The sequence below is a fragment of the Ciconia boyciana genome, chromosome 14 (assembly GCF_034638445.1).
Source record: "Ciconia boyciana chromosome 14, ASM3463844v1, whole genome shotgun sequence".
Lineage (NCBI taxonomy): Eukaryota > Metazoa > Chordata > Aves > Ciconiiformes > Ciconiidae > Ciconia > Ciconia boyciana.
The window spans coordinates 17,241,585-17,267,508 of NC_132947.1; the positions used below are offsets into that span (position 1 = coordinate 17,241,585).

General features: G+C 46.0%; 1 protein-coding gene across 1 annotated transcript in view; it reads right to left on the minus strand.

Annotated features, from left to right (window-relative positions):
* The window catches only part of SAMHD1 (SAM and HD domain containing deoxynucleoside triphosphate triphosphohydrolase 1), a 29,286-nt gene extending 8,115 nt beyond the window's left edge, over positions 1-21,171 (minus strand). Inside the window, exons 1-13 of the mRNA XM_072879541.1 lie at positions 21,080-21,171; positions 20,082-20,389; positions 19,898-19,964; positions 13,690-13,762; positions 12,336-12,496; positions 10,529-10,644; positions 9,844-9,914; positions 8,643-8,798; positions 6,340-6,440; positions 6,123-6,231; positions 5,447-5,538; positions 3,970-4,085; positions 880-1,019 (exon numbers count right to left, since the gene is read on the minus strand). Coding sequence (XP_072735642.1) covers positions 880-1,019; positions 3,970-4,085; positions 5,447-5,538; positions 6,123-6,231; positions 6,340-6,440; positions 8,643-8,798; positions 9,844-9,914; positions 10,529-10,644; positions 12,336-12,496; positions 13,690-13,762; positions 19,898-19,964; positions 20,082-20,389; positions 21,080-21,171 — 1,602 coding nt within the window. The remainder of the gene's footprint in view (positions 1-879; positions 1,020-3,969; positions 4,086-5,446; positions 5,539-6,122; positions 6,232-6,339; positions 6,441-8,642; positions 8,799-9,843; positions 9,915-10,528; positions 10,645-12,335; positions 12,497-13,689; positions 13,763-19,897; positions 19,965-20,081; positions 20,390-21,079) is intronic.
* Between the last annotated feature and the right edge of the window lie 4,753 nt (positions 21,172-25,924).

Consider the following 25,924-nt stretch of genomic DNA (forward strand, 5'->3'; position numbering starts at 1 on the left):
TAATACAGAATCTCTTAACACTACTTTTTCTTAGACAAAGAACACAAGCAAACCTTCTCTTCAAACAGAAAGATGAACAGAGCAGTAAGACACCTCTAACCTTATTCTTTAAAAGAGCTGAATTATTTTTATTAAGGCTTTCTAGATACAGTCAGCCACTTCTGGAATTTGGCATGGAAAATTTTAAGGATCATGGCTGAAGTTTAGAGATAATTAACTGATGATTTGGTAACATGGTATAGCACATGACAAGAAAAGCTGAGCCATCTGAAGTAACGTCAGCTCTAATATAACATTATTTTGAAATAAGACAACAGCGGTTAAACCAATGTCTGATGAGTGCTTTGAAAAGCAAACACTGGAAAAAAATACATGCATACTAATGCTAAGTATAGAATTTAATACCAAGAAATTCAGAAGTTATTATTCAGTTTGATGTTTGTTCTCAAAGTAAAGCACACAAATTACAATTCAAAGCAAATGTGTTCCTTATTATTTTGAAATTTTAATGAACACAAGATGATAGTCATAACCTTCTCAATCACTGGACTATAACAGCTTTTTATGCAATTATGTATTTTTCAGAAAACAGGTTTTTTCTGAAAATATTTCTGCAATAATCAACTTCTGAATTTCCACCTCTTGCCATTCTTCTGGCTGTTTGTAGATAAAACTCTTCCCAGTTTCCTATAATATGTTTCATGGCTCAGCTACATAAAGACAGGAGAAGAACATTTGACTGTTTTTTGAATAGCAGTTAAGCAAAAAAAACCCAAACCAAACAAAAACCACATGGAGATAGAGAAAAAAAGATGGTCAGCAACTTAGAGAACATTTTTACAGGGACAGAATTCAGAATCTTCCACCAATGGACATTACCTTTACAATTTCCCCCTTTGTTTCAGGTTGTGTCTCTCCTAAAAACTTGTATAATTCACGTCGTTCTATTTTATGCAAAACTTCTCGTGCCTCCTTCAGTTCTGGACAACTTGAGTGCAGAATTTCCAGGTAGATATTATCTGCCAAAGTTGCATTGATTTTTGTTAAGTATGTCACAATCCAGTGTCACAGCAAAATGCATGTACAGGGACAAAGGTTAAAGAAAGACACTAACTTTCAGAGAACGACTGAACATGCTGACAGCTGAGAAGTCACTTACAATATCAGCTTGATTATCATCAGATTTGTAACACTTGTTGACAGAAAAAACTAGCTCAATTCTCACCCTTGCAACAAGTTTTATTATTTCCCTGGAAGTTGCTTCCTCTTCTTATTTAGCCAATCTTGTTCATCAGAATATCCTAAACCCCAGCACTAACTGGCTCAGGGACAAGGGTGCTCTATCTTGTAAAAGAATAAAGTACTTCTGTTAAACCTTCAGAATTTCTCAGACTTTGGATGCTAGCATCAAAGTCCCCCCCTGTCTCCACATGACAGTGAAGTACACAGTGTGTTTCCCACCATCAATATGAGCAGTAAGACACAAGTTTCTTTTGATGTGGCTTCGGAGCAGAAAGGTTATTTTTGGCTGTCCTAAAGAGACTGCTGCTGTCAGGATGCTGCTTGCCTGTCACAACCGACACAGCTGCACTCCATGTCTATTCGCATTCCCCGGCCAGAAATACCTAGGCAGCTTTGACATGTGCTGCAAGCATAGCTCTGCAATGCCCCGCCTAGGACCACAACTGGCTTAAGAAGCTCGCAACACACTCCAGAAGCAAGCTGAGACATGTACCAAAACACCTTTAACTGAGGGTTGTTTTTATGGACAAGGCTGATCAAAGTCAGGAATAGGCTAGGTCTCTTCAGATTGAGAGAAGAGATAATGCAGGGGAAGTAAGACGACCATGAACACATCCATTGTGCAAAAGCAGTAGTGACAAGGAACGGTTTGCTGTCTCATCCTTTACAAAAACTAGGATTTGCTGTCAAATCAGGAGGCAACAAATTAAAAACTAACGGTGGTTCTTCACCCATCATGGAAGAAAGCTACGGAACTTTCTGCTGCAGAACTTCACAGAGGTTTATCATTTGCAAAGATCCAGGAGGCAATTGGACAGTTTCACAGAAGCATCACTCATCATGGACTACTGAAAACAAGCCTATTGTCCCCTCAGAAGCCCCCAGGTTGCAACCACTGGAGGCAGGGAAGGAAGTGCCTTGGTTTAAGAGGAGAACATACTCATCCTTCATGGTCCACTGTTACATCTGATGTTGGCATATTCCTCACATCACTCTCCTTGCTGTTCGACTCTCCTTGTTGAACAGGACAACCCTGGCAAGCAGCTCCTTGCTGCCGCAGACTGTGAGAGGCAGAGGACAGTCCTGGTCTCCTTGCCCTGAGCTGCGCTCCTCACCAGGTACCGCCCATCAGCGGGCAATTACAACAGGACCCTGGTGCTAACGTGCTAGCACTGCTGATCTTACAGACCAGACAGCCCCCAGGGAACAGATCCTAGCCCATTAAGAACTTAATCTCAGTTCTTGCCTTTCTGCCCAGCCTTCTACAGCCCAACACCAATTCATGCTCTCCAATAGCTACTGTCCCTCAAAGCCAGCCCCTTCTCCACCCCTGGGGCAGAGGCATGCAGTGTCAGAGGAGCCAGGCAGCTCCTCATCTCAGCACTCTGTGCAGCCCCTTTGCCCACTCAATGCAGCAGGTCTATGGTCAGGCTGAATGTGGCTGTAGCAGATGAAGGATTTCCAGCAGAAGGCCTTTATCATGACACAGGCTAAGGCACAGAGAATCCTCTGCAACAGTGCCCTCAGCCTCTGTCACCTCGTCCATGGACCAAAAGGTAGAAGTTCTTGAGTCTCTCTGTTGGCCAGCCCAGGCTTGGTGATGGAAACTTGGGAAAGTTGCCTTGCCACTCAGGAAAGATGCCTTGGGAGTCCTCGTGAGCTGTAGCTCACAGGTTGCTGCAAGAGTTGCCAGTACTTGGGAGCACTCTTCAGCAGGGTCTGCAGCATCCTCTGCCCTGCAGTCACCCAGCCACACACCCCTCAGTGCAGCAGGGTCTGCCTTACCCACACTGGCCTCCATCCCCCATGAGGCACGAAGATGGTAAGGGCAAACCGCAGCACTGAACAACAAACAGAGGAATGCTGGTGTGCCTCACAGCAAAGACCAGGAGGGGCAGACAAAACCAAGACGCCACGGTGGTGGGAAGCCATGGAACTATGTAACAGAGGACACAACACAACTCAAGCCAGTTTCCATGAATTCAGTAATCTCTCTGTGTTTCCTCTTCACAGCACTGAGCCAGACCTTGAGAAATGGGAAAACATCACAAGTCTCAGCTCTTGTTTGCTTCACTCCGTAATCACGCTGGAGTTCCCCCGCATGTCTTCAAGCAGGTTACTGCTCCATGTGCTTACCCTACAAGAACCATTCTCACAAGCTCTTATCTGAGCAACCAGAAGCTTTCAGCAATAAACTAAGTTGTTCATATATTCTGTTTTCTTCTGTTGTATTTGCAAGCAGGGCAGCAATGTGTCAAGCAAATCAAATCAGACCCCATCAGAGCCCTTCGAAACCTGCCTTGGGATTAGTTTCACACTGCAACACACATACAAGACTTCTCTACCTGAAGTAGCTAGGTGTACTATCACTCAGAGCTGACTTACATCCCACTTGTGACAAGTGCAACAAACTCAGGGCACAGGCAGGACCTCCTGACAGCACTGCTTGCGATAATCTGAATTTGAATCCGTGTGGAACATAAGAAGTTGGTGCTTCTCTCTCTCTCTCAACATAAAAGTAATTTAAACCAGGTTTTGCTCTCCCAACAAGATATGAGAGCACAGAGATCGGATGGTCCAGGTCTGCCCCCCACCATCTGTGCACAAAAGCAGTACTTGAGAATCCTAGTCATGGGCAAGGGCCCACCGTGCCAACACCTGTAAAAACAGCATTTTAACAGGTACTCACGTTCTTTTACTTTAAAAAAAAATTCTGAGAGCTCATACCAGTTAGCTTAGTGTAGGCTTCCATGTCCTCCATTGCTGTAGAAATCTGGTACAGTTTTCCTCCAGAGCCTTCTATTTTAAAAAATTTGTCTGCTTTTTGAAAGGCTTCTGTAATCCTAGGTTGAGAGAAAATGAAGACTTAAGGATAGCATCATTTTGAAACATGTTATTGCTCAAGAGTCAAAAAAGAAATGCATTAGTATGTTATAAATAGAAGACAATAGATGAAACTGCATCCCAAGCACACAGCAGACCCTGATCGCACTGCAATATGTCCCATCTCCACGCTGTCATTGCACATTTCAACAGAGTCTTTCCATTTACTGAAAACAGGTTCAGATCAGACCTTAACCTTCCTTCAATGAATAAGCAAGTCCACTTTGTTCTGCTTCAGACTACGAGTTTAACACTGCTTGGACAATTGCAGAACCCTGCAAGACAGTGACATGGTCACTCAGCTGCAATGAGGCTGCCTCACACATGACCATATACTTTTACAGAGTCATTGCTCCAGGAGTTAACTGAGAGAATACGAAGTGTTGTGAAGGTAGAGCATCATGAACATGTCATATTTTCCGGTGGGAAAAACTGATGTTCTAAAGATCAAGTTCTTACAGAGTTCTCTGTACCTTGTTGTCATTTCCAGCTCATACGTTCATTTGGACAGGCTGCTATAACTATGGTAAGCCAACAACTAAATTTCTTGGCTGTTTTATTCCTCACACATAGGTACTGTCAAACCTTAGCATTTTTAGACTGAGTTTTAGAGGATCACTAAACCAGGAGCTGAAGTTTATGAAATGAAAGCAGTCAAGAATCACTCTTGTACTGTGTAGTCCTCTGCATTCCTTTTTCCAAACTCAGTAGATGGTTACTCAGCAGCCAAAATCCTAATGAAAAAATATTTGGGGATAGTAGTATTTCTGCTTTTCAAGAAAAGTAAAAAGAATAATGCTATAGGGAAACTTCTACAGACATCAACAAGAGAGGTACAAATGCAGGTAGCCAGCTGAGTTGGTCCTGAACAATTCCTGCTGTGGCATTACATAAACACAAAGCCAGGCCTCAGCTCAGCTACAGTAAGCTTGCTCATTACTTTACTCTGTTAGTATCCTTTGCTCTATTAACCAGCCAGTTTGAGCTAAGCAGTCTCTAACTTGTAGATAAAGATTTGACTTCAGCTGTCAGCAGTTAAAACAGCATAAGCACACCCCAGTCCTACGCTTCCTCAGGGCTTTAGTAATTTTCCTCTAATTGAATTTCATGTGGAAGGATGTTGTTGTCCTCCTCATTTTTTTTAATCACAGCCTCCATGATACTCTAAGCACTGAGCCTTGCCACAAGAATTGGGTTACATAGCCCAGTGACTTTTATTCTATGTCACACCGTGTTGATTACCTGAATATTCCAAACGGATATACAGTTTCAAGAATTTAAAAATAAATGGAATGCAAGAAAAGGAAAGTATAATACTTGCATTATTTCAATGATGTTGCCAATCTTATGCTGGTATGCTCGCCGGTGCAGGCAATTCCGTGTGTGGAACATATCATACAAATTTCCAACTTCCTGAATCAAAAAAACCCAATCATCTTTTACTTTTGACATTGTCTTAATTGGAAAACTAAAACAAGGAATCAAATGAGTTGTCTCCTTCCATCTGCAGCATTGAACAGAACGGTTATTTTTCACAAATTACAAATTTTGAAACAGACTCAGGCTGCCATGGGAGAGCAGAGACCTGACAGCGACCCCAGGCAGCCTGGGCAGAGAAGAGGACCTCTTGCTCCTTTAGCAGCCCTTCACCAAAGCCACATTCACCTCTTGCTCAGAAGACGTGTAGCAGGATCACACACAGCTGATGGTTTTGTAGAGTCTCCCCTGGAAGGACCCACCAGAAGCCCTTTCAAAACAGAGGCTTTCTCTGTCCTTCCCTTCCTTAAACCAGTTGCTTCTGAAAACAGCTTTCAGAGCAGCAACTACTTCTTCCTCTCTTGGGCTGAAAAAGCATCCAGCAGGCAACCCCAGCATCCCCCTGCAATCCAGAGCGCTGCCCAAGGCAGGCTTTGCCATGCCCCATGTTCTCAGTATGCTGCTGTCCCTTGCCCACACTTTGCTGCTGAGCGTTCCCTCGGTTCACACACGCTGCTTACCTTGTCACGGGTACAGATATGCTTCTGGTTTTCTACTTCACAGACCCGAGTGAATTTAAGTAATCGGTTATAATCAAAATTATTGCGGATTCCTAGGTGATGGCAATCCCTAAAAATATTCCACAGAGAGTGTTTAACAATGAGATCACATTTGTACATACAGTAGCATTGTTTCAGTAGGAATTCATAATAAAAACAAAAACCATAAGATTTGTACCTTGCAAAATAATCCCATTTGTCAACGTCAATGCCATTTTTTTTGTTAGCTACTACCTCATATAGGAAACTTTTCTCCTTTTGTCGACCACGGTAGGGCCACTAATAACAGGGGAGCCGAGAAGAAAAAAAAAAAATCAGAAACAATAAGAAATTAAAGTGTGCCAACAATGCCAGAACAATTTTTTAAAGACAGTGGGAATACACTTTGATTTTGCCTGTGACAAACATCCAACACTGAGGTAACAAAGACCACAAAGACAAGAAAAGAGCTTTCAGAAGCTGTCGGACATTAGAAATCCAGAACTAGGGCTTAAGCAGCTGACTTTCCAGAATATCAGGAAGAATAAAAACTATGTACACAAGTATCTAATTTCCCATTCTACTAAAGCAAAGCCTGCAGCTTTTGAAATGCCAAAAAAAAGCGCATAGCAACAAAGAGGGTAAAAGGTTGGAATCATTTAATTGTCAAGGAATTAGTTAAACCCACAAACATGTCACTGTCTTGCAGTCTTCTGCAATGAACTACACAACTTTACAGAACAGAGTTTTAAAACAATTATTTAGATGTTTTAAACAAAAATTGTTTAAATAGCCAGCTACTTAAACTCCTAACCAACAAGGGATAATTCAGCCATGAGGCAAACAGGAAATGAACGCCAAAACAATAAGATACAAGTTGCACATAAACATTATTTTCTTGAAAATTTAATAATTCTTCAGCTAAACAAAAAAATGCCATAAAGTGGCCTTGAAATTCTGAAGGTGGAAAAACACTGTATACAAACAGATAAATGGCTTTCATTTTATCTGCATTACAGAAATATTAAAACTGATATGAATAAGAACAGAGAAGTGCATAAGCAGTGGGAAGAGAGCACATCATAGATAAAAATACCCTGTGCTGATCACAAAGAGCTCTGCTACTGGGACAATGTTCAGGACACCATTTATATTCACCGCATAAACCAGCCGTTGTTCAGGTCAGGACCAGAAGGCCTGCAATGCGATAGCATCACAGCCCAGATGCCTCATCAGCAGAGAAGCCTGTACTCTGGCAAGACCACCACAGTACAAATGACTGCCAGTGGAAGATCCTGCAGCCTAACACCAGGAGGGTGGCAAGAAGGTTGCCATGTTATCATGTATGACACTCCTTTTCCTGTTATCCTGCTGGAAAACAGGCATAGAATCCAAACAAGGGAAAACGGGCATTGGGTAAGAACCTGGCACAAGATCAACGGCAGCGGCAGGCAGCAAGATTTGTATGCAAATGAGTGCAAGTGGGTAAAAATCAGTTTGCAGACTTTGTAAATTAATAACCCCTTCCTATAAGATCTCAGACTGAACTTTATTATGCTAAGTTCCCTATGTTTGTCATCAGAGTGCTGGAGTACACATGGGAGAACTACACACTACTACAGCAGAAAATAATGGGTAAGTGCTAACATTTGTGGGCAATTTATTTGGGACAACATACAAATTCTGATTAGGACCAGATTGTCATGACAGATCTCCCACTGACGGGTTCTTAATGCTGGTAGCAACTGAATGGGTGTCCTTGAAGAGATGACAAGAGCTGTGAAGTGTAAATTGAGGAGAGAGGACTTAATTCTTTCATAGAGTTGCAATGATTATTAATCATGATCTCTTCTTCCTTGCCTCTTGGGGCAACACATTTCTTCAAGTCTTATCCCTGCCTCCATGTTTGTTACTGCAATAAATCCAAGCATTTTGCTACTGTCATCAAAGCTGATGGGGCTCTGGCACTTGGGCCACGCTTTGCATTGCTCATTGCCTCATCTCTGCCAGTTCTCAGTTTTGTTATCCATTATCAGCTTGTTACCCTAAACTATCTCCATGTTTTCTTCATACAGCCACCTGAAAACACGACCTCCCATCACCACCACCTTCAGGCATCCAGTAAACAGGCTGCTATCCTAACCTGATCATTTAAGGTTGCCATTAAAAATTCAGTTCTACCAATCCAGTTACAGTGAATTAGGTTCACTAAATACAAATGACATTCTTAAGCTTTCCTCTGATCTGAAGACTTTAAGGTAAGAACTTCTCAGGAAGATGTAAGCACATAATGTAGTGAAGTTACCACCTCCTGCCAGCACTGTGAGAAATAAACACTACACTACTCTAGCATCTCTTGTGCCAGGATTCTCAGAATTTCATGGGGCTGAAAATAAATAACAAAACATAGCAGAAAACATAGCACAAGCAAAAATTACCTACTCTTTCAGTAAAATTAAAGACATCTATTGGGATAACCACAGGACCAGTACACTAACTCACCGATTTCTCACAAGCGGTTTCATCTATAGGCCCTCCTATTTGTTCCTTGATGAAGTTCATATCTTCTTCCAGGACAAGACCATATGACTTCATGACTTCTTCTAGTTTATTGGAGGTGATCAGGTGCTCAAACATTTCAACAGAAGCAGTTTCATGCTGTGAAAAAAAAAAAATCAAAAAACCCCACACACCTAAATGTTGCATTACAAAGTTTAAGCATCGTTCCTGCAGTGTCACAGCTTTCTCCCAACCTAGCAGCACTTAGGTGATTTTCTGTTCATTTTGTATGTAACCAAGAAGGAAATCACCTGGACTACAGAGTCCAGAAACACACTCTTCAGCAGAGAGCTGTTAATGTTGTATTTTAACAAACAGCAGTAAGACAGTTACAATGCTAAAAGACAAAATAACCAATTCTGCTTTGCAGAAGATGATTAACAAATTTACTCTGCTGATTTTGCTTAGTAATTACAAGCAGAGAGGGGCCTGAAAGGACTGTGTTACATTTAATTCACAGCAAACAACCCTTGAAACTCTGTTCAAAGTTTCTGAAAGTTTGAATTCTAAACACTGTATTAAATATCCTGGCCTTGAACTACAATCTTAAACTGGAAAGGAAGCTCCCAGTTGGTATTTTGCATCTGTAAAACATATTCTGAAGAAAGCTCGCAATATGCATTTTAAGGCGCAATGCTGCCTTAAAATGGTCAGTGCAGTCCTAAGGAATTCTGACTCTTCAGAGTCACACTACAGGCACTGACAAGACCGAGACATTTCATTTCTCCTCTGTGTCACCCAGCATGACACCTGCAGGAAGAGGACATGCATACATAAACAGATGTCATGAAAGTACACAGGAGTTCAAGGGCATTTGTACTTTCGGGAAAGAGATGCTGGTCACAAACATCTGCCCTCACTTCTCCCCACACCTCTTCCTGCTTTGCTAGTAAGGCTCCATCTGCTATTGGCCATGCTGAGGAGGCTGACGTTCCCCAAACAAACAGTTAAAGAGAACAACAAGGAAATCATCACAAGATTAGAAGACAACATTCTGGTTTTTAATTATGCCATCAAAATGATGCAATAAGAAAAGGCTAGGTGATCACTATATTCTCACAAACACTGGCAGTCGTTAAAGATTAATTATTCTCCCTTTAAAAATTTCAGTTTTCTATTTTTACTTTAAGAGTGAAAAGCCTACCTTCCACTTCAAATCTGGACGAGTGAGTGGAATAAATCTTCCATCAAACATGTGTGAAAATGGCCCATGACCTTAAAAATAAAGATTACACAGGTTTAATCTGAGACACGGTTGTCAGTAAAAATATTTTAAGCAAGCTAAGGATCTGGATTCTCTTGTATTTGAATTGATCTTGACATCATCTATGAGGAAGATTCAGCTATAGCTGAATACACTTGCCTGAGACACCTTAAGTACTACTGCACTTAACATAGCCAGTTCCATTACCTACACCACAGGCAAGTATGCAGTAACACCGAGAACATTAATTACTCTGTGCCAGCTCTGAAGAAAATAAGTAGTTTTAAAATAATCGTAACAATTTTTGAAAGGGCCACTAATTTTCACTCTCAAATGTTTTAAGAGACCTGAGTACATCACAGAAGGAAGCAGACACTTCAGCCACTGAGGTCAGAACTCTAAACACCATACGGAAACAAGAGAAAAAAAAGGCTAAGGGTGGCTACAGATTCACCAAGTGGAGTTGCCTCCGCAGATGTACTCCGGACCAAACAGGATAAATCCTGTCTCGGAATACAGCCATGCACTGAGCAGCCCAAAACAGCTCTCACGTTCTGATCTCACGGCCAGCTTTTCATCCAGGGTAGCTTTCAAAGAGCAACAAGCCATCTCAAGTGTTGCTTACCCAAATCATGACAAAGCCCAGCAATTTCTACACAGAGGATATCTCGCTGGGTTATATCCAGTTCTGGTTGTCTCTCCTTCAGGGCACGAACCAGACATCCTGCGAGGTAGCCGACCCTGTTGCAGGAGGGGAAAAAAAAAAAAAAAAAAAGAAAGTGAATATAGTAGTGTTCTAGGCTGAACAGAAAAAGAGCAGCTCAACTATTCTATTTTGCTCCATTAAGTCACAGCCCTTGTCTGAGAAGTAGCACACAACAAATACTCAAACCCTGACCTGCAAGAGAGTCGCAGACAAACTATTTCCTGTAGTAGAGTTTTAGTCATCAGTAACACATCTGAAAGCAAAAAAGCATGAGATACTGTGCCCAAAACATAGAGGCAACAGCATCCTGCAGTATTTCATAATGCACAGCCACGGAGTAACTGAATCATCCTTTGACTTCCAGTCAGTGCAACTGCAAAGGTCCACAACAGTCACCAAAGCATTTTGTTCTTTCAAATCGCTATTTCAACAATAGCTTATGACAATTATTTCTCTTAATTTCATTCATTTTAGATTTGACATTTAATTTCACTGAATGGGACCCTCTGTTCTCATTACACAAAAACAGCAGAAATGAACATACGGCACATCCTCCTATAAACTGTTTATAAATTCTACACCAACTTCCTTTTCTACTTGCCTCAACAGTCCCCCTTGCAGAACATCTTAGAGCAAGACAAGGTTTTATATGACAAGGTAGTATCTTTTATTAGACCAAATTTTACTCTTTGGTGGTTTTTTACTAGACCAATAAGCACACAAAGCTCACTTCCATTTTAACACTGTAGAAATCTTCAAAATTATATACAAGTTGAGAACAACTGTCCTAAATTTAACTATATAGATTAATTGAACTGTTTAAAAGAAAAGGTTGTTGATACCACTGGAGTTTTCAGACTCCTGTTGTGAACGCTTTGCTTATATCCTTCATATTTTTGCCTTTTCAGGTTTACCAGATGCAATCAATTCCAGCTTGCTTCACTGATTTGACCCTTTTGCAATAGCCATTTGCATCTTGTTAGTGTCACGGAGCAGGGGCAGAAGCCAGACTTACTCCACGATATTTCAGCACCAACAAAAGCAACTTTAGGCTGGGCAGATCACCTGAATAAAAAACATTGACTAGTTTAATTTCTCTGCACCTTGGGATATACCTTTAAAACAAGCTTAACTTTGTCATTAATCAGCTTCTCTGTGGAGTGTGAATGACCTAGCAACACTTTGGGAATCCTCGTGTCCATCATCTCTTTCTGTTTAACTTACATTACAGCTAACAGCCTGACAATCTACCATTAATCACGTAAAGCACACATAACTACAAATGCAAAAACATTACAGATAAAACGGGTTTTAGCTGTGCTGGACAATATAAGGGGATTACAACTGTCTGGCAAGTCATTTATAGCAGCCCCGGTACCCTTCCCAGGTTTATGCTTTAAAACTCAAATTTTGACCAGGGAGAACATAAAGCACTCGCAGCCTTTAATTAACATTATTCTTAGAAGAAGAAGGGGTAGGGGAGGAAATCTAACATTGATCCATCCTGTAGGTTTCTTTATCTGTCTTTATTAAATTACGTTCAAGGGAACAGCCCATAATCACACAGGATATCCAGGAACATTTGTGAAACCAAAAGTGCCACCATAGCAGTTTTCACCAATGCTCAAAGACAGCAATGCCCCTTGGCTGGCACTCCATGTTAGTGGAACCAAACTCGTGGAAATCCAAATGCAAGAGATGCGCATGCAAGACAACATCACCTTACCCTATAGAGTGTTCAAAGCGGTTGTGAGAGGCTCCTGGAAAAACAAAGTAAGTGCCACCCAGCTGCTTAATGTATCGGAGGCGCTGAAACTGAGGTGTGTCGATGATACGAACAAGAAGGGGATGTATTTCAATGTGCCCATGAATTGGATCGTTAAAAACCTACAAAAGCCAAACAATAGTGTAATTAACATTTAAAATTTGCCTTTGAAAAGAAACGGGCACCAAGGCAAAGGATATCTAGAATGGTCAGGTTTTGGTGGGAGAGGGTGATTGTTTTTGTTTTCTCCTGTAAAACAGCCACATCCTGCCTACCCTATATCAAGATTTATATTGGAGAACTACTTAAGCATGACATCAAAAAAGACAAAGCTGCATATTTCAGAGGGCAAGGGATTAAAGTCAAAATCTCTGAAAATGTTATCTGCGCCTGTGTAATACCAAAACTTAACACTTGAGAAAACCGCTGTCTTTATTAATCTGCTATTCCAGTTAAAGCAGAATACTACAATAGATGTCTGAGATATCCAATAAGAAGTGTTTGGTTTGACATCGTTCATGTTTTTTAAAAATCAAGTGAAACTTTGCAGAGTGGAGATTAGGATTCTTACCTTTTTCATAAAACAAAACGCAAAACCCAAGATAACTGCAATATGAAAGAAGTACTCCCTGATCATCCCTAAGCAGGTGTTTTAAGAAACATCTGAGTAACTACAGTGACTTACTAGAGAAGGTAAACACACACATTTAATCCTTGCCTCAAAACAGCAGATAAAACCATTTCATCACACATATATCTTGGTAAAATACTGAGGCAAATAAGGTTTTCCTGTGTTGCCTCTACTCTCGGTCACTGAGCTGACAGGGCTCTAGCAGATGTACAGACTACTAAGGAATGTGTGCAGCCCTGGCCCAAGTTAAACCAACATACACCACTGTGAGAAACTGTTGGACATGGAAAACAGTGGAAGTGAGAAGGAGTCTGTTAACCCAGGCCTGGGGCTAAACTAATAAAAAAAAAAAACAAGGGGAGGCTCTACACAAAGAGATGTGAAAGGGGAGCTTCTCAACACATTTCAAACAGCTCATCTGCTCATTCAATCTCTCACAACCGCCAGGTGCCCACATCAAGCTCTTAGCTTATGATTTTAACAATTTTTCTGGTTAATGTGGTTTTTCAAAGACCACCCACTATCAAGGAGAAGGACTCAGAGTTTGCTGCTCTGCAAAGGAAAGGTACCACCGCAGCACCAGCTGGCACCACCAAGCCAAAAGGAGGGGAAGCAGAGAGACAGTGCTGCAAGTGCCAGCGGGGCCCTGGAAGCTGTGTCCTCCCAATGCGGCGCTGGGGCTACCTTCATTACGTCCACGTGCTGCTGTCGCAGTGTGTTCAGGCAGGCCAGCACTGCCAGTCTCTCGGCTGGGAGGCTAGAAAGGAAAGAAAGACACTGAGAGCAGAGTTTGCAATGCACTTCCCTTTACAATTAGCAGTACAATTAGCAATATGAAATTACTTGCGCAAGTTCATATTACTCTGATATTCATTGACTCTTCTATGGAAATACACATTTCTGCAGCTTTTTCAGAAAAATATTGAAAGCATTTATCCTTCTAAAGTCAAGCGTAGAAGGAAGAGAACAAATAGCTACAGAAGTTGGCTGTAAAGCAGTCTAAGTGCTTCTCCCACTTATACAGAACCAAGAAATAGAAACATCAGGAAATACACAATATTTTCATCAATTTATTTTAGGGAAAGTCACGTTTGGGGATAAGTCCTTTAAATTTATGGGAAGGACAACATGCTGTGCCTGAATAACTGACATTTTTTTAAGGTTGAAAAATTCCTTAAACTAAAATGTCAAAGTCCCAATAAACGATTGTCGTGGTTTAACTGCAGCCAGCAACTAAGCCCCACACAGCCACTCGCTCACTCCCCCCCCCACTGTGGGATGGGGGAGAGAATCAGGAGAGTAAAAGTGGTTAAGATAAGAACAGTTTAACAATTGAAATAAAATAATATAGTAGTAGTAGTAATAATAACAAAAAATTATAATGAAAAGGAATATAACAAAAAGAGAGAGAAATAAACCCCAAGAAAGACAAGTGATGCAAATGAAAAACAGTTGCTCACCACCAACTGAGCGATACCCAGCCTGTCCCCCAGCAGCGGCGTCCCAGCCAGCCTTCCCCTGGTTTATATGCTGCACATAACGTCATAGGGTGTGGAGTAGCCCTTTGGCCAGTTTGGGTGAGCTGTCCTGGCTGTGCCCCCTCCCAGCTCCTTGTGCACCCCCAGCCTTCTCAGTCAGCAGAGCATGAGAAGCTGAAAAGTCCTTGACCAGTGTAAGCACTACTTAGCAACAACTAAAACATCAGTGTGTTATCAACATTATTCTCATACTAAATCCAAAACAGCACTATACTAGCTACTAGGAAGAAAATTAACTCTATCCCAGCCAAAACCAGGACAATCATTTGTATAAAAATTTATTTCAGTCAACTCTGTATTAAAAGAAGTTTAATTTTGCCAAATTAACTTGAATTTTACATAAATTAATTTCAACTCTAACAGCAGAACCTCTGGAGTTTAAAAGATGTTCTAATTCTGTTGAGAACTGATTCTTCTATTTGCTAAAGATATTTTGCTGTCATTTCTAATAAATTATTAAAGGTCTCCTTCACAACACACACATAAACTTTCAATGCAAGTACTCTGTTGTAGCCACGGTAGTCTAAGAGCACAGGCAAGACAAGTCTGGAGGGAGAGATAGTACACTCTATTACACCCACTTTTATTAATTCTGTCTGCAAGCCTTGTCCTTGAGCAAAACGGTTTCAGCCTCAGTATGACAGCAAACACTTTATCACGAGAAAGTACCATTTGCTGCCCTTTACACTCTTCAGCAGTCAACCACCCTGAGATCAGTTTTACATCAGTCTTTCAATTTAAACTTTAACAGAAAGCAGTACTATAAAATGTCAACTATTAGCAAAAAATACTGCTTGATGTACTACACCTTTTCATCTGAGTCATTTAACAGTTCACAATCCACAAAACATTAAACGCATATGATGTCTGAGCTGCTGGTGAGTATCCCTGTCCCTAACAGGGAGCTAGCTCTTGGGCTGCAGCCTCTGCTGCTCAGACTGTCACAAGTCTTTAGCTGCTCCCACTTGCAAGCAAGATGAAAAGCACCAGTGGTGATGCTCAGACCAGCCTGTTACTTCACATCCCAAGCAGCTCAGCCTGTAGGAAGTCACAAACCCCCAGATACTTACAAGGGAGTTCCTGAAAGAGCCCATGATTTCCAGGGCAACAGAAAGCAGCTACCACTGAGGACAAGAGGAGGACCACCTACATCTGCCCATCCTTCTTGCTCTCTGCTAAGAGAAGATGAACTTTGGCATGGTGGAAGAGCCAAGGAACCCTTCTGCGGCCAGCAAACCAGAAGCTTGTACACACCTATCCTGACACTCCCAGGAAAAGCAACTGCAACTGCTCTTTGAGGTCTGTCCTGAAAATGGGACCAAGAATATCAACTGCTGCTTATAAGAAACATGTAACCTTTCTGACCACAGTTATGGCTACCTCAGGCAGGACTAGAGCTTGGGCTGGTAAAGCAAGCACCTCCATCACCACCCTCAAAAACAGTTCAGGGACAGCAAAGTCAGAAGCAATCTGCTTCCAGCCATCTACATTCATTTTACTTCTGTGGAGAAGTTCTCTCTCAAGTCACTTACCTAACGTGCAGAACCACACCTAGACTAGAGCATCTTTGCTCCAGCAGACTTGAAAATTTAACACCCAAACTTGATGTAGAGAGATGACCCCCATGTTCTTAATTACAACTGAGGTCTTCAGTGGATATCTCTTCAAAGCATGCTAATAATAGAGATCAAACATCACAGGCATGTTTTTGAATGAGCTGTAATGCTGCAAGAGGTACAGTAGCACCACCATATAGTCATGCAATAGACCTCAGGTAAAAATTGCCCAAAAAGATACTCTGGGTCACGCAAAGTACACAAGGTAGGACTTCATGACATTTTTGAGAAGGTGAGGCAGTGCAAAGCAGCACCCAGTGTTAAGTGAGGGACAGCACTGCTGAGTACAGGGCACAGCCTGTTGGTTTGAAGCACTTGATTGTACTTTTAAATGCCACAAAAATTCAGGAGTGAGGAGAAAATTAACTGGAAAATAGCCATGGGCATAAGGAGGAAGGCGTGTGGGCGCCTACCATCTTGAGAAATTGCCAATGACTGCAACTGCAGGAACAGCAGAGAAAGGACAGCTCTGTACTAGTGACAGTACAGTCTGTTATACAACTACCTATGCAAACAGTGTCCACAGAGAGCATAGCCTAATGTGCTGCTTTGCTCCAGAAACTCACCTCCAGCAGGGCTGAATTAAACGGTGCTAACACAGCTCTCTGCACTGTATGATACATCTGCTGGAGTCACCCCGGGACAGATCGGTGCTGCACACAGGTGAGAGAGCAGCAAAAGGAATAGGCCCGACCAGGGAGGCTGAGAAGTCCCCACCTGACCTACCACATCAGTGCCCGGCACGTCTTGTCATCTGGCCCTGCCTCCAGGAACACTAACCCTCGTTTTGGGTTTGGCCCAGATGACAAAGCACACTGTCAACACAGTCCTGGCATGACCGATCACCTGAATGTCGCACCACAGAGAGCTCTCTATCCTTTTTCAGATAGAAAACAACAGCAGGAGATTTTTCACCTGGTGTTGGTGGTGAAACCACCATGGGAAGACCACCTCAACCAAGAGATTACACACAAATCATGTGTTAGTACTGTGGTTTTCCAGGGCTCTGCAGGCATAGTTCCTCCAACAGCCAAAGCAGCAATACTGCTGGCTGTCTTTGAAAGGGTGAGAACTGACACTTCCCCATCCACTCCCCTCCACCCCTCCCTGCTTTGCTCACACCATCCCTCATGCCGCAGGTGACAAGGATGAGAAAACCCCTTTCCCCATACCCATTAGGAACTTAACCACCCCAGAGAGGTCAGACAGACAGACTCATCATCCTTATTCAACATGCAGCACGCCATACACCACACAAAACATCCACTTCCAGGAACATGAGAACGCATGGGAAACCCATAGCACTGCCTCCAGGCCCCTGTCATCCCGAGCTCTCCCCACTGAATGTCCAGGAACGGCAAGGAACTAAATATATGCATTCATTACCAGCCTGTCACAGAGAAATGATGGAAGTTACTGTAGGACACAGCGTGCAGCGGAAAGATGCATGCAAAGGGACCATTCTTTAGCGCAAAGTTGAGAGGTTTTAAAAAAGCAGAAGGCTCTAGCAATTTCTCTTCCAACTCACATTTTCCACTTAACAGAAAGAAGATGTCAGAGCTCATCGAAGGAAACACCTTATAAAAGAAAGCCCACAAGCATGTCATTCCATACCCCCAGCACCATCCACTCTCCATACCAACTGAGAGCTCTTCACAGACGTTTGACTCCACCACCTGTACCACACACTTAGAGGACTTCCTCGCCACCCCATCCTGCCTGCCAACATTCAGCACTGACAGAGCCTGACGACCCGCAGAGCAGCCTGCAGGTGTCCGGTGTGTCCAAGCATCTGTATGGGCGCTTGATGCTCAGACAGCCAGCGAGGTACTAAAAGCAACCAGCCTCCTGGTAGTCTCTAAACAGAAACTATACACCCGCTTGTTATTTCAATTAGACAATTGCCTTACACTTCAGAAACCAATAAAGCCTCTAGCCGCCTTCCTCATGATATCACACCATTTCTATCTGCACACTTCAAACAGCTGCAGTTAAAACCCTTCTTCCAAAAAAACCAAAAATAACTTAATGACTCCTGCCAACATCTTACCTCCTCCAAATCGCACCCCTTCTCCCTTGTCATCTTGAGTCACACCAGCTCTTCTTTCTCTACTGATGGCCACTCAGATGCCCACTCTTCCCACTTGCCCTTCGCAAGTTGCAAGCGCAGCCGGGATGTCTTGATGTAATAGAGATGGGGCCCTTCATCCTCAGCATGGTGTTAGCTCTGACAAGTTTTCAGCCAAGGAGCTAACCTGAACACCAAAGTACTCAAAACTCCCAGCAGACAAGCACAGCTCTGCACTCGTGTACGCCTGCCAGATAACCACACTCCAAACTGCCTTAGGTCCGCTAACCACAACATTAGCAAATAGCTTGAGTGGAACAGTTGGGTTTTGAGACAAATTTGGAGGAAACAGCATAAACAAGATTAGCAAAGGAGTAAAGAAAAGACATTCAAAGATTAAAAAGCACCAGGAAGTATGTGGTGAGCAAGCAGGCTCACATCCCAGGAGAGGTGAGCAGGACTGACCCCAGTGGGGCACAGAAGGGGCAGCGGGGGCCCTTCAGACACGTAGGACGACAGGATACATTTATACTCTCTTCTGTTTCAGAAGAGCAAGAAAGTATATTCATCACCAGAAAAATTACAACGTTTTTGGGACCAGTCATTTCCCTCACTGCTAGGAACAATCCTTTACATGCTTTAAGACAGCATTCAGTTTTCCTGTACTCGTGGCAGGTGACTGCTACTGAGCTGGGAGTAAGACTTTGCCAGACTGCCCGCTCCCCACAGCCAAGTGCTGTGGCAGCTCACAGTGGCCACTGAACTCCACCACTCGCCTACAGACCCGCATTCTGTCAGGAGACACAACAAAATCTCTTTTTCCCTAACAGCCCACCCTACTGTAGCATGCGCAACAAGTCCCAGCAACTACTGCAAGATCAAAATTTCAAAGCCTGGGATTTGTCTCAGGGAGATGGGTGAAACCCAGCCTCCACAAAGCAGTGCCTACTCACTATTTTAAAAATCGTTACCAGAATTGGAGCAGCATTAACTTTAGGCTGAGAAGAAAGTTCTCATCAAAACCGCCGGAGTTTACACTGGTGTTCCTATTAACGCTTAAAAGGTTATTGTGCTACCGGTGGTATTTTCATTAAAGCTTTTCAGATGGATCTTTTTGCTTCTCATGGTTACTGGGCAACTAGCTTGTATGCTCTGGATGGCACTGGCTGTGCTGGGATCAGCAGCAGACCTGATGAACTGTTCTGGAAGAGCTGAGACCAACCACATAGAGCCCGTTCCATCACGTACACCCACTCTGACTGTGCTAACATCCAAGCTCTTGGGCATTTGGGGTGGAAAGGGGGCAAAGCCATCCTGGTAGGTCAGGAAATGTCCTTCTCCCAGCATTCGCTCTTGCAGACGGGGCCTGGAGAGGCAGGGACCCGCCGGCAGCAGCTCCCGCGACTCGCACGCCCTGCAGGGACCTCACCGCGGTGAAGCCCCTCGCTAAACGTCCTCCTCCCGTTTTGAAGGAGAAACCGTTCCCGAGGGCGGTGGGGACGCCCCCAAGGGCCGGTCACACCGGCCAGAGCCCGGTCAGCACCGGAGGACCCGGGGGCTCACCCAGACAGGGCGCGGGCCGCCTCGGGGGGCTGAGAGCCGGGGCTGCCTTCCACCACCCTTCCACCCCGAGGCCTGCCGCGGCCCGGGCCCGCGGGGGCGGCTCTCACCAGACGCGGGTGACCTCGAGGGCGCAGGCCGGCAGGTCCAGCAGCATGCTCCCGGTGACTCCGCTCTCTACGGGGACAAGCACAGCGTCAGCGGCGGGGACCGGCCGCCCCGAGGGGCTGCCCGGCCCCGGCCGCGGCCCCAGCCCCAGCCCCGGCCCCAGCCCCGGCCCCGGCCCGCCGTTACCTCGGAAGCGGCGCAGCAGGCTGGGATCGCCCACGCCGCAGCGCGAGAGGTGCTGGCAGAGCCGCTCCGTGTCCCACAGCCACGGGTCGCAGCGGTCGCTCTCCGCCGCGGGGCTGCGGGGCCCCTCAGGGGAGCCCTCGCGCCGCGCCCGCTTGGCGGGAGCCGCTCCCCACCCCCCACCGCCGCCGCCGCCGCCGCCGGGCTCCCCATCCCGCCGCCGCCGCCGCCGCGCAGGCGCAGCGCCCGCTCCGCTCGGCGCGGGGGGGACCGGCGCCGCGGTGACGTCAGCAGCCAGCGCTGCCCCCCGCCTTGCGCCGGCGGGAGGGAGCCGCCGCCACCCGCCCCCGGGGCCGCGCAGCCCCGGAGCGGAGCCGGGCAGCGTCCGCGGGCCCTCAGCGCCCGCCTCCCCCCCTCACGCGGCGGGGGTGGACGCGGGCTTCAGGGCTCGGTGCGGGCCGGGGCCCCCGGCGCGGCGCACGGCCCCGCCTAGGGGGGCGTTTGCCGTTGGCGCTGGGTTGTGACCCGCGGGCGCAGGCGGCGGTGCTGACTCGGGGGGGGGGGGCTGGAGAGCAAACTGCGGGCAGAGCTCCCCCAGACACCGGCGCCCTCCGGCCCGCGCCCCGGGGCCGCGCGCCCGGCCTCCCTGGCTCCGCCGTCGCAGGCGCTGCCCGAGGCGGCGGCACCGCCCATGCTGACAGCCGGCAGCCTCCTCGCCACGCTGCCCCGGCCCTTCCCCGTACCCGTTTCCTGGCACCCTGGGGCACTGGAGCACCCGCAGATTATCAGCGCTGAAAAGGTGAAGTAGCTCACAGTGACCTGTTGTCGCAGGGGCCGTCTCTCGCGCGTCCCACGTAGGAGGCTGCTTTCTGCCACGAGCCATTTTTCACACAAAAGCGTAGATCGTGCCAACGGAGCCATGGAACGGGCAGAGCTGCTGGAGCAAGATGAGCGATGCTCCCCACGAGGGCAGGTTACTGTGAGGGATTCGATGTAAATACCTGGAAACCAGCACCAGCAAGGCCTGTTCATCATCCCAAATCCCAGCTCGGTCACAAACGTCAGCCTCCACGAAGGTGCTCCCAAAAGACATGATGCCACAACACTATTGCCCTCGAACAATGCTACCGAATACACCCAAACCCAACTTTTTCAAGATCTCGTTCCCGAGACGTCAGGCCATGAAACCAGATGCACCCCAGCTGCCAGACTCTCAGTTGCTCACAGCCATGACAGCTGGGCACCACGGCCAACACAGAGACACGTGTGCTGATTTCCAGATATCGTGTCCAAGTAACGTCCCAACATCCCTGAAAACAGCTCTGCTGCAAAAGGCTCTGCGTGCCACAAAGACTTTGGCTCCCAAATACAGACCCCACAGAGCGCAGCTGGCAAAATCCCCGCCGCCTCGATCCATCCCTGACAGTCTGCTCAGAGATGCACCAGCCACACGTGAAGCGCACACCTCGGTGCCCCTGATGGACTGGATATTTGCACCAGCACACCTTGAGCCCACTCACCCGCTCACCGCTCCCAGCAACCCCATGGACTGCAGTTGTGCCGGGCACCTCCTCCTTGCGGACAGCCTGACGCTCCGCTGCTGTCACCAGCACCAACAGGGATGTCCCAGGAGATCCGAACCTCCACACACCTCTGAGCTCCCCCCATGCCTCAGCAGTTCTGCAATGCCTGGCACAAGCTGCACTTACTGCGATGCTGCACAGGCTCCCTGGGGGGAAGGTTACACGTTATCCCTCAGCAGTATGCACACACGTGTTGGGTTTACATGGCAAGGTAGCAGGGGAGCTGCAGGGGTGGCCTCTGTGAGAAGACACCAGAAGCTGCCCCTATGTTGGGCAGAGCCAGCTCCAAGACAAACCCACTGCGGGACAGCTGCAGCTGGGAGAGGGAGGAATGAGAAAATCTGTGAAACAGCCCTGCAGGCACCAAGGTCACAGAAGAAGGAGGCAGAGGAGGCACTCCAGGCACCAGAGCAGAGATTCCCCTGCAGCCCGTGCAGAAGCCTGCGGTGAAGCAGGCTGTCCCCCTCCAGCCCACGGAGGACCCCACACCGGAGCAGGTGGAGATGCCCTTAAGGAAGCTGCGGCCCATGGAGAGCCCACACAGGAGCAGGCTCCTGGCAGGAACTTCAGCCCGTGGTGCGGACCCCACGCTGGAGCAGGGGCAGAGTGTGAGGAGGAAGGAGCAGCAGAGAGGAAGGGTTACAAACTGACCCCAACCCCCATTCCCCGTCCCCCTTCGCCACTTGCAGAGAGAGGAGGTAGAAAAGTCAAGCGTATAGCTGAGCCTAGGAAGAAGGGGAGGGTGGGGGGGGAAGGTGGTTTTAGTTTTGTGTCTTATTATCCTACTCTCTTAAGTGGCAATAAATTAAATTAATCTTCCCCAGTTCCAGTCTTTTGCCCATGACGGTAGTTGGTGAGCAATTTCCCTGTCCTTATCTCAACCCCTGAGCTTTCTCGTCATATTTTCTCCCCCTGTCCTGCTGAGGAGGGGGAGTGAGAGTGCGGCTGGGTGGGCACCTGGCAGCCAGCCACGGTCAACTCACCACAACACATTTCTGGGAATTGCTGTGTTCTCATCACAACTTCCCCACCACAGTTCAGACGTTTAGAAAAGAAAAAAAAAAAAGAAAAAAAAAATCATCTTGATAACAAAAAGCCCTTTCTAGTTTTTTCTTGAGGTGTCTGTATGGAGCAGTGTGCTACTGTCATGCTACAGCAATTTGCTTTTGTAAGTGAATATTGTGCTTTCTCACTTCTCAGCTCTTGTTGGGAAAGTGCACTTAATGGTTGCTGCCTGTTTTTCATTTGGCTGAGAGTCTCTCTCCATCCCCTCTGAGTCTTTCCGAGATTTCCATCAACACTGTGCCCTCACCATGGGAAATGAAACTGCCTGGCTGAGAGCTAGTCCCACCCATTTAGAGGAAACACTCCTCTTCTTGGAAGGAGCCTTAGGAGACAAGAACAGGCCAGATCCATTAAGGAACATGACTGTATAAAATAGCCTCACGCCTTCTCCATTTCCCCTCTCGCACACAAGTGACACCCAGATGTCACTGGTGCTTGTCCTTTTAAGAAATAATTAATCACCTGTCCATTCCGTGCCTCTGACAGTGTCAAAAACTGCCCTGTGTAGCTCAACACCCAGATCATACCTAAAGAGCTTTTTGGGGCGGGGACCGAGTTGAAGGACATGCATCCTATCCACAGGCCCAATACATCTGGAGTGCTCATCCAAACAAAAAAAAATTAAAAATTCAGGAGGGATCTCATTGCATTTGTGGCCTAAAACCAGCAAGGGAGGAATACCCTGAAATGGCAGGACGTCCTTCTTGGATCAGTGCAAAAACTGCTGATATTACAATACCAGACGGACACATGGTGTAGTAACAGGGTGGAGGGTTACTGGTTTCACCCTCACTAGTAGAAAGAAAAAGAAAATACAATACTACACTAGGCAGGGCGTTGTTCTGAGCAGCACAAAGTCCCTGGCAACCAAACGAAGCACATGAAAAAGGGGAAGGGAGGAAAAAGCTCGTGTTCAGCTTCGCACTTGTTTGTGTGCAACAGAGGCAGCCTGAACACCCTCCCAGCCCCTCCTGCTGCGGCACACGCTGGAAACCCTGGTCTAGCTGTAGACGTGCAGCTTGGTGCAGAAACCCAAAATGAATCCAATAGAAGCCCCTAGGATGACAAACAAAAAGCAAGGCACATGTTAAAAGTCAGGATGAAGAGGGATTATTCCTGCGTAGGGTCTCATTTTATTTTCTTTTCACTTTACACGTTTCTAGTAGCACTTTCCTGATTTTGCCAGACTCCGTGAAGCAGCGCTGCAAATGCACTGCTGGAAGGTAGCACTGCTGAGGAACTGAGTTCACAGCAGAGCCATCCGTGACTTGGCACCAGTTCCTTTTACAACCTCATCTGCTTGAGCCCCGTATTTACATAACTAGCTGAAATTCTTGTGACTGAACTCTTGCAAAGCTGTTTTTCTGTTACTGGGAACCATGATGGACGACACGTAAGAGAAGGCAGAGAGGATGCTTGCAGTAACGCTACTGCAGCTTAAGTTCACTGTGCCTGAGCTGAGAGGCAGCACCTGATCTGGGCAGCACTGCTGTGGAGCACACGCACGGGGTAAACTGGGCTCCCTGAAACCAAAGGTTCCCCCTTACTCAGGTGTATTAACCTTCAAGACAAGGCACCGCGTGAGCCCCGTGCCCATCAGCTCTGCCCAGCTTTCTAGCTCAGATGGAGCGGGGCAGCTGTGAGCCCTGGCTGCAGGCAGGTTGGGAACCGCAAGCGTAATCCACCTCTGACTCACCTCCTGTCTAATACACTTCTGGTCACTCGAAGAAGTAGAAAAGTTTTATTATGAGTTTGGCATCATATTCATCTGACGCTTGTTTTTCAAGAACTGCTACTTGGGTGATGAGTTACATGCTTATTGTAAACTTTGGAGATTACAGCAGTTTCTTTGGCCTTGAGACAGATTTCGACACGTTCAACTTCCTTCATCCGAGGTCCCAGCACTTCTTATACGCTTGCAGTTCTTTCATAGCACCTCCTTTTGTGTCCCCAGTTTCAGTTCTTACTGCTCCAAATAACAAAAAACCCCTCCATGAGTCACAGGGTAGGAACATAAGAGATGAGTATTTCCTAACAGGAAACTACCTAGAACATCAGTTTCAATTCCCCACACTGCTTAATTGCACTCTAACCACAGATTTTCTTGAGGCCACATCTTAGTACAACACTTGGGATGTGGCAACCTAACATTAACATACTGCTTATATGTAAAGTGATAGCAGATTTATGGTACTCTCTGCAGTGGTGGTGATAACCTTTTAGCTTTGACTCTCTGGAAAGCTGACCTGTAGTAAACATGGAAGCTCTGAATCCACTTCAAGCAGTGTTAAGGAGGCGATATTTTCAGTTGGAGAATTAGTGAAAATCCGTCTGGCTCGGGAAAACCACTGATCCCAGCAGATCGGATGCAGTTTGCAGCACGTGGATGCAACAGCCTCATTTCTCACTTCATGCTGCCCGTGACGCTTTCCCCTCACTGGCACTCTGATCTGCAAGAGGGAGTTTACAAAGAGAAAAGCCAGCCACATTTTCACAGCTACGCCCCTCAACACCCCTTTGGGCTGGTAACTACAGTTTAACAGTCTTTTAAAACGAAAGCTCTGGTGTCAAAAATGTCATTACAACTGAATCTGCACAAATCGGCCTACTTTTTTTTCCCCTAGAGCAGATGCACAAGAGCTATTTAAAAAGCTCCGAGTTCCTGCCAGCTGTGTGCTTATCTGTAGGTATGTAGGTAGGTGGCATGAGGCCAGCTGGTACAAATCTGGACTTGTCCAAAGCTCGTTGTGAATACACTTGCACATCTGGGAGGAAGGCGGCCAGGCCCAGCACGCTGCAGCTCCCGGCTGCAGTGCTGGGAGCCCAGGAACTGGGAGCCCACAGCGAGTCCAACAGCTCACCTATGCGGGAGTCACCCCTCCCTCTGTGGGCACGTCACCTGTCACTGCAGGATTTTCTCCTTTTCAGTGTTTTTCCGGTTACTTCCAGTAACGTATTACTCACCTTCTCCCAGAAACCACATCTGACTGAAGCGCAAACAGTACAGAAACCTCAGGAGGAAACTTCAGACAGATCACATGAAAGACGACGAATTTAAACTGAAAACATCCCAAAGAAATTTGAGGGAGCATAAACATGATTAAGGTCTTTGACATCACAGAAAATGCAGACAGAAGGCATTGTTTAATGAATTACCACAAAAGACCAGAGGAAATACAGCAACACAGGTTAAAATAC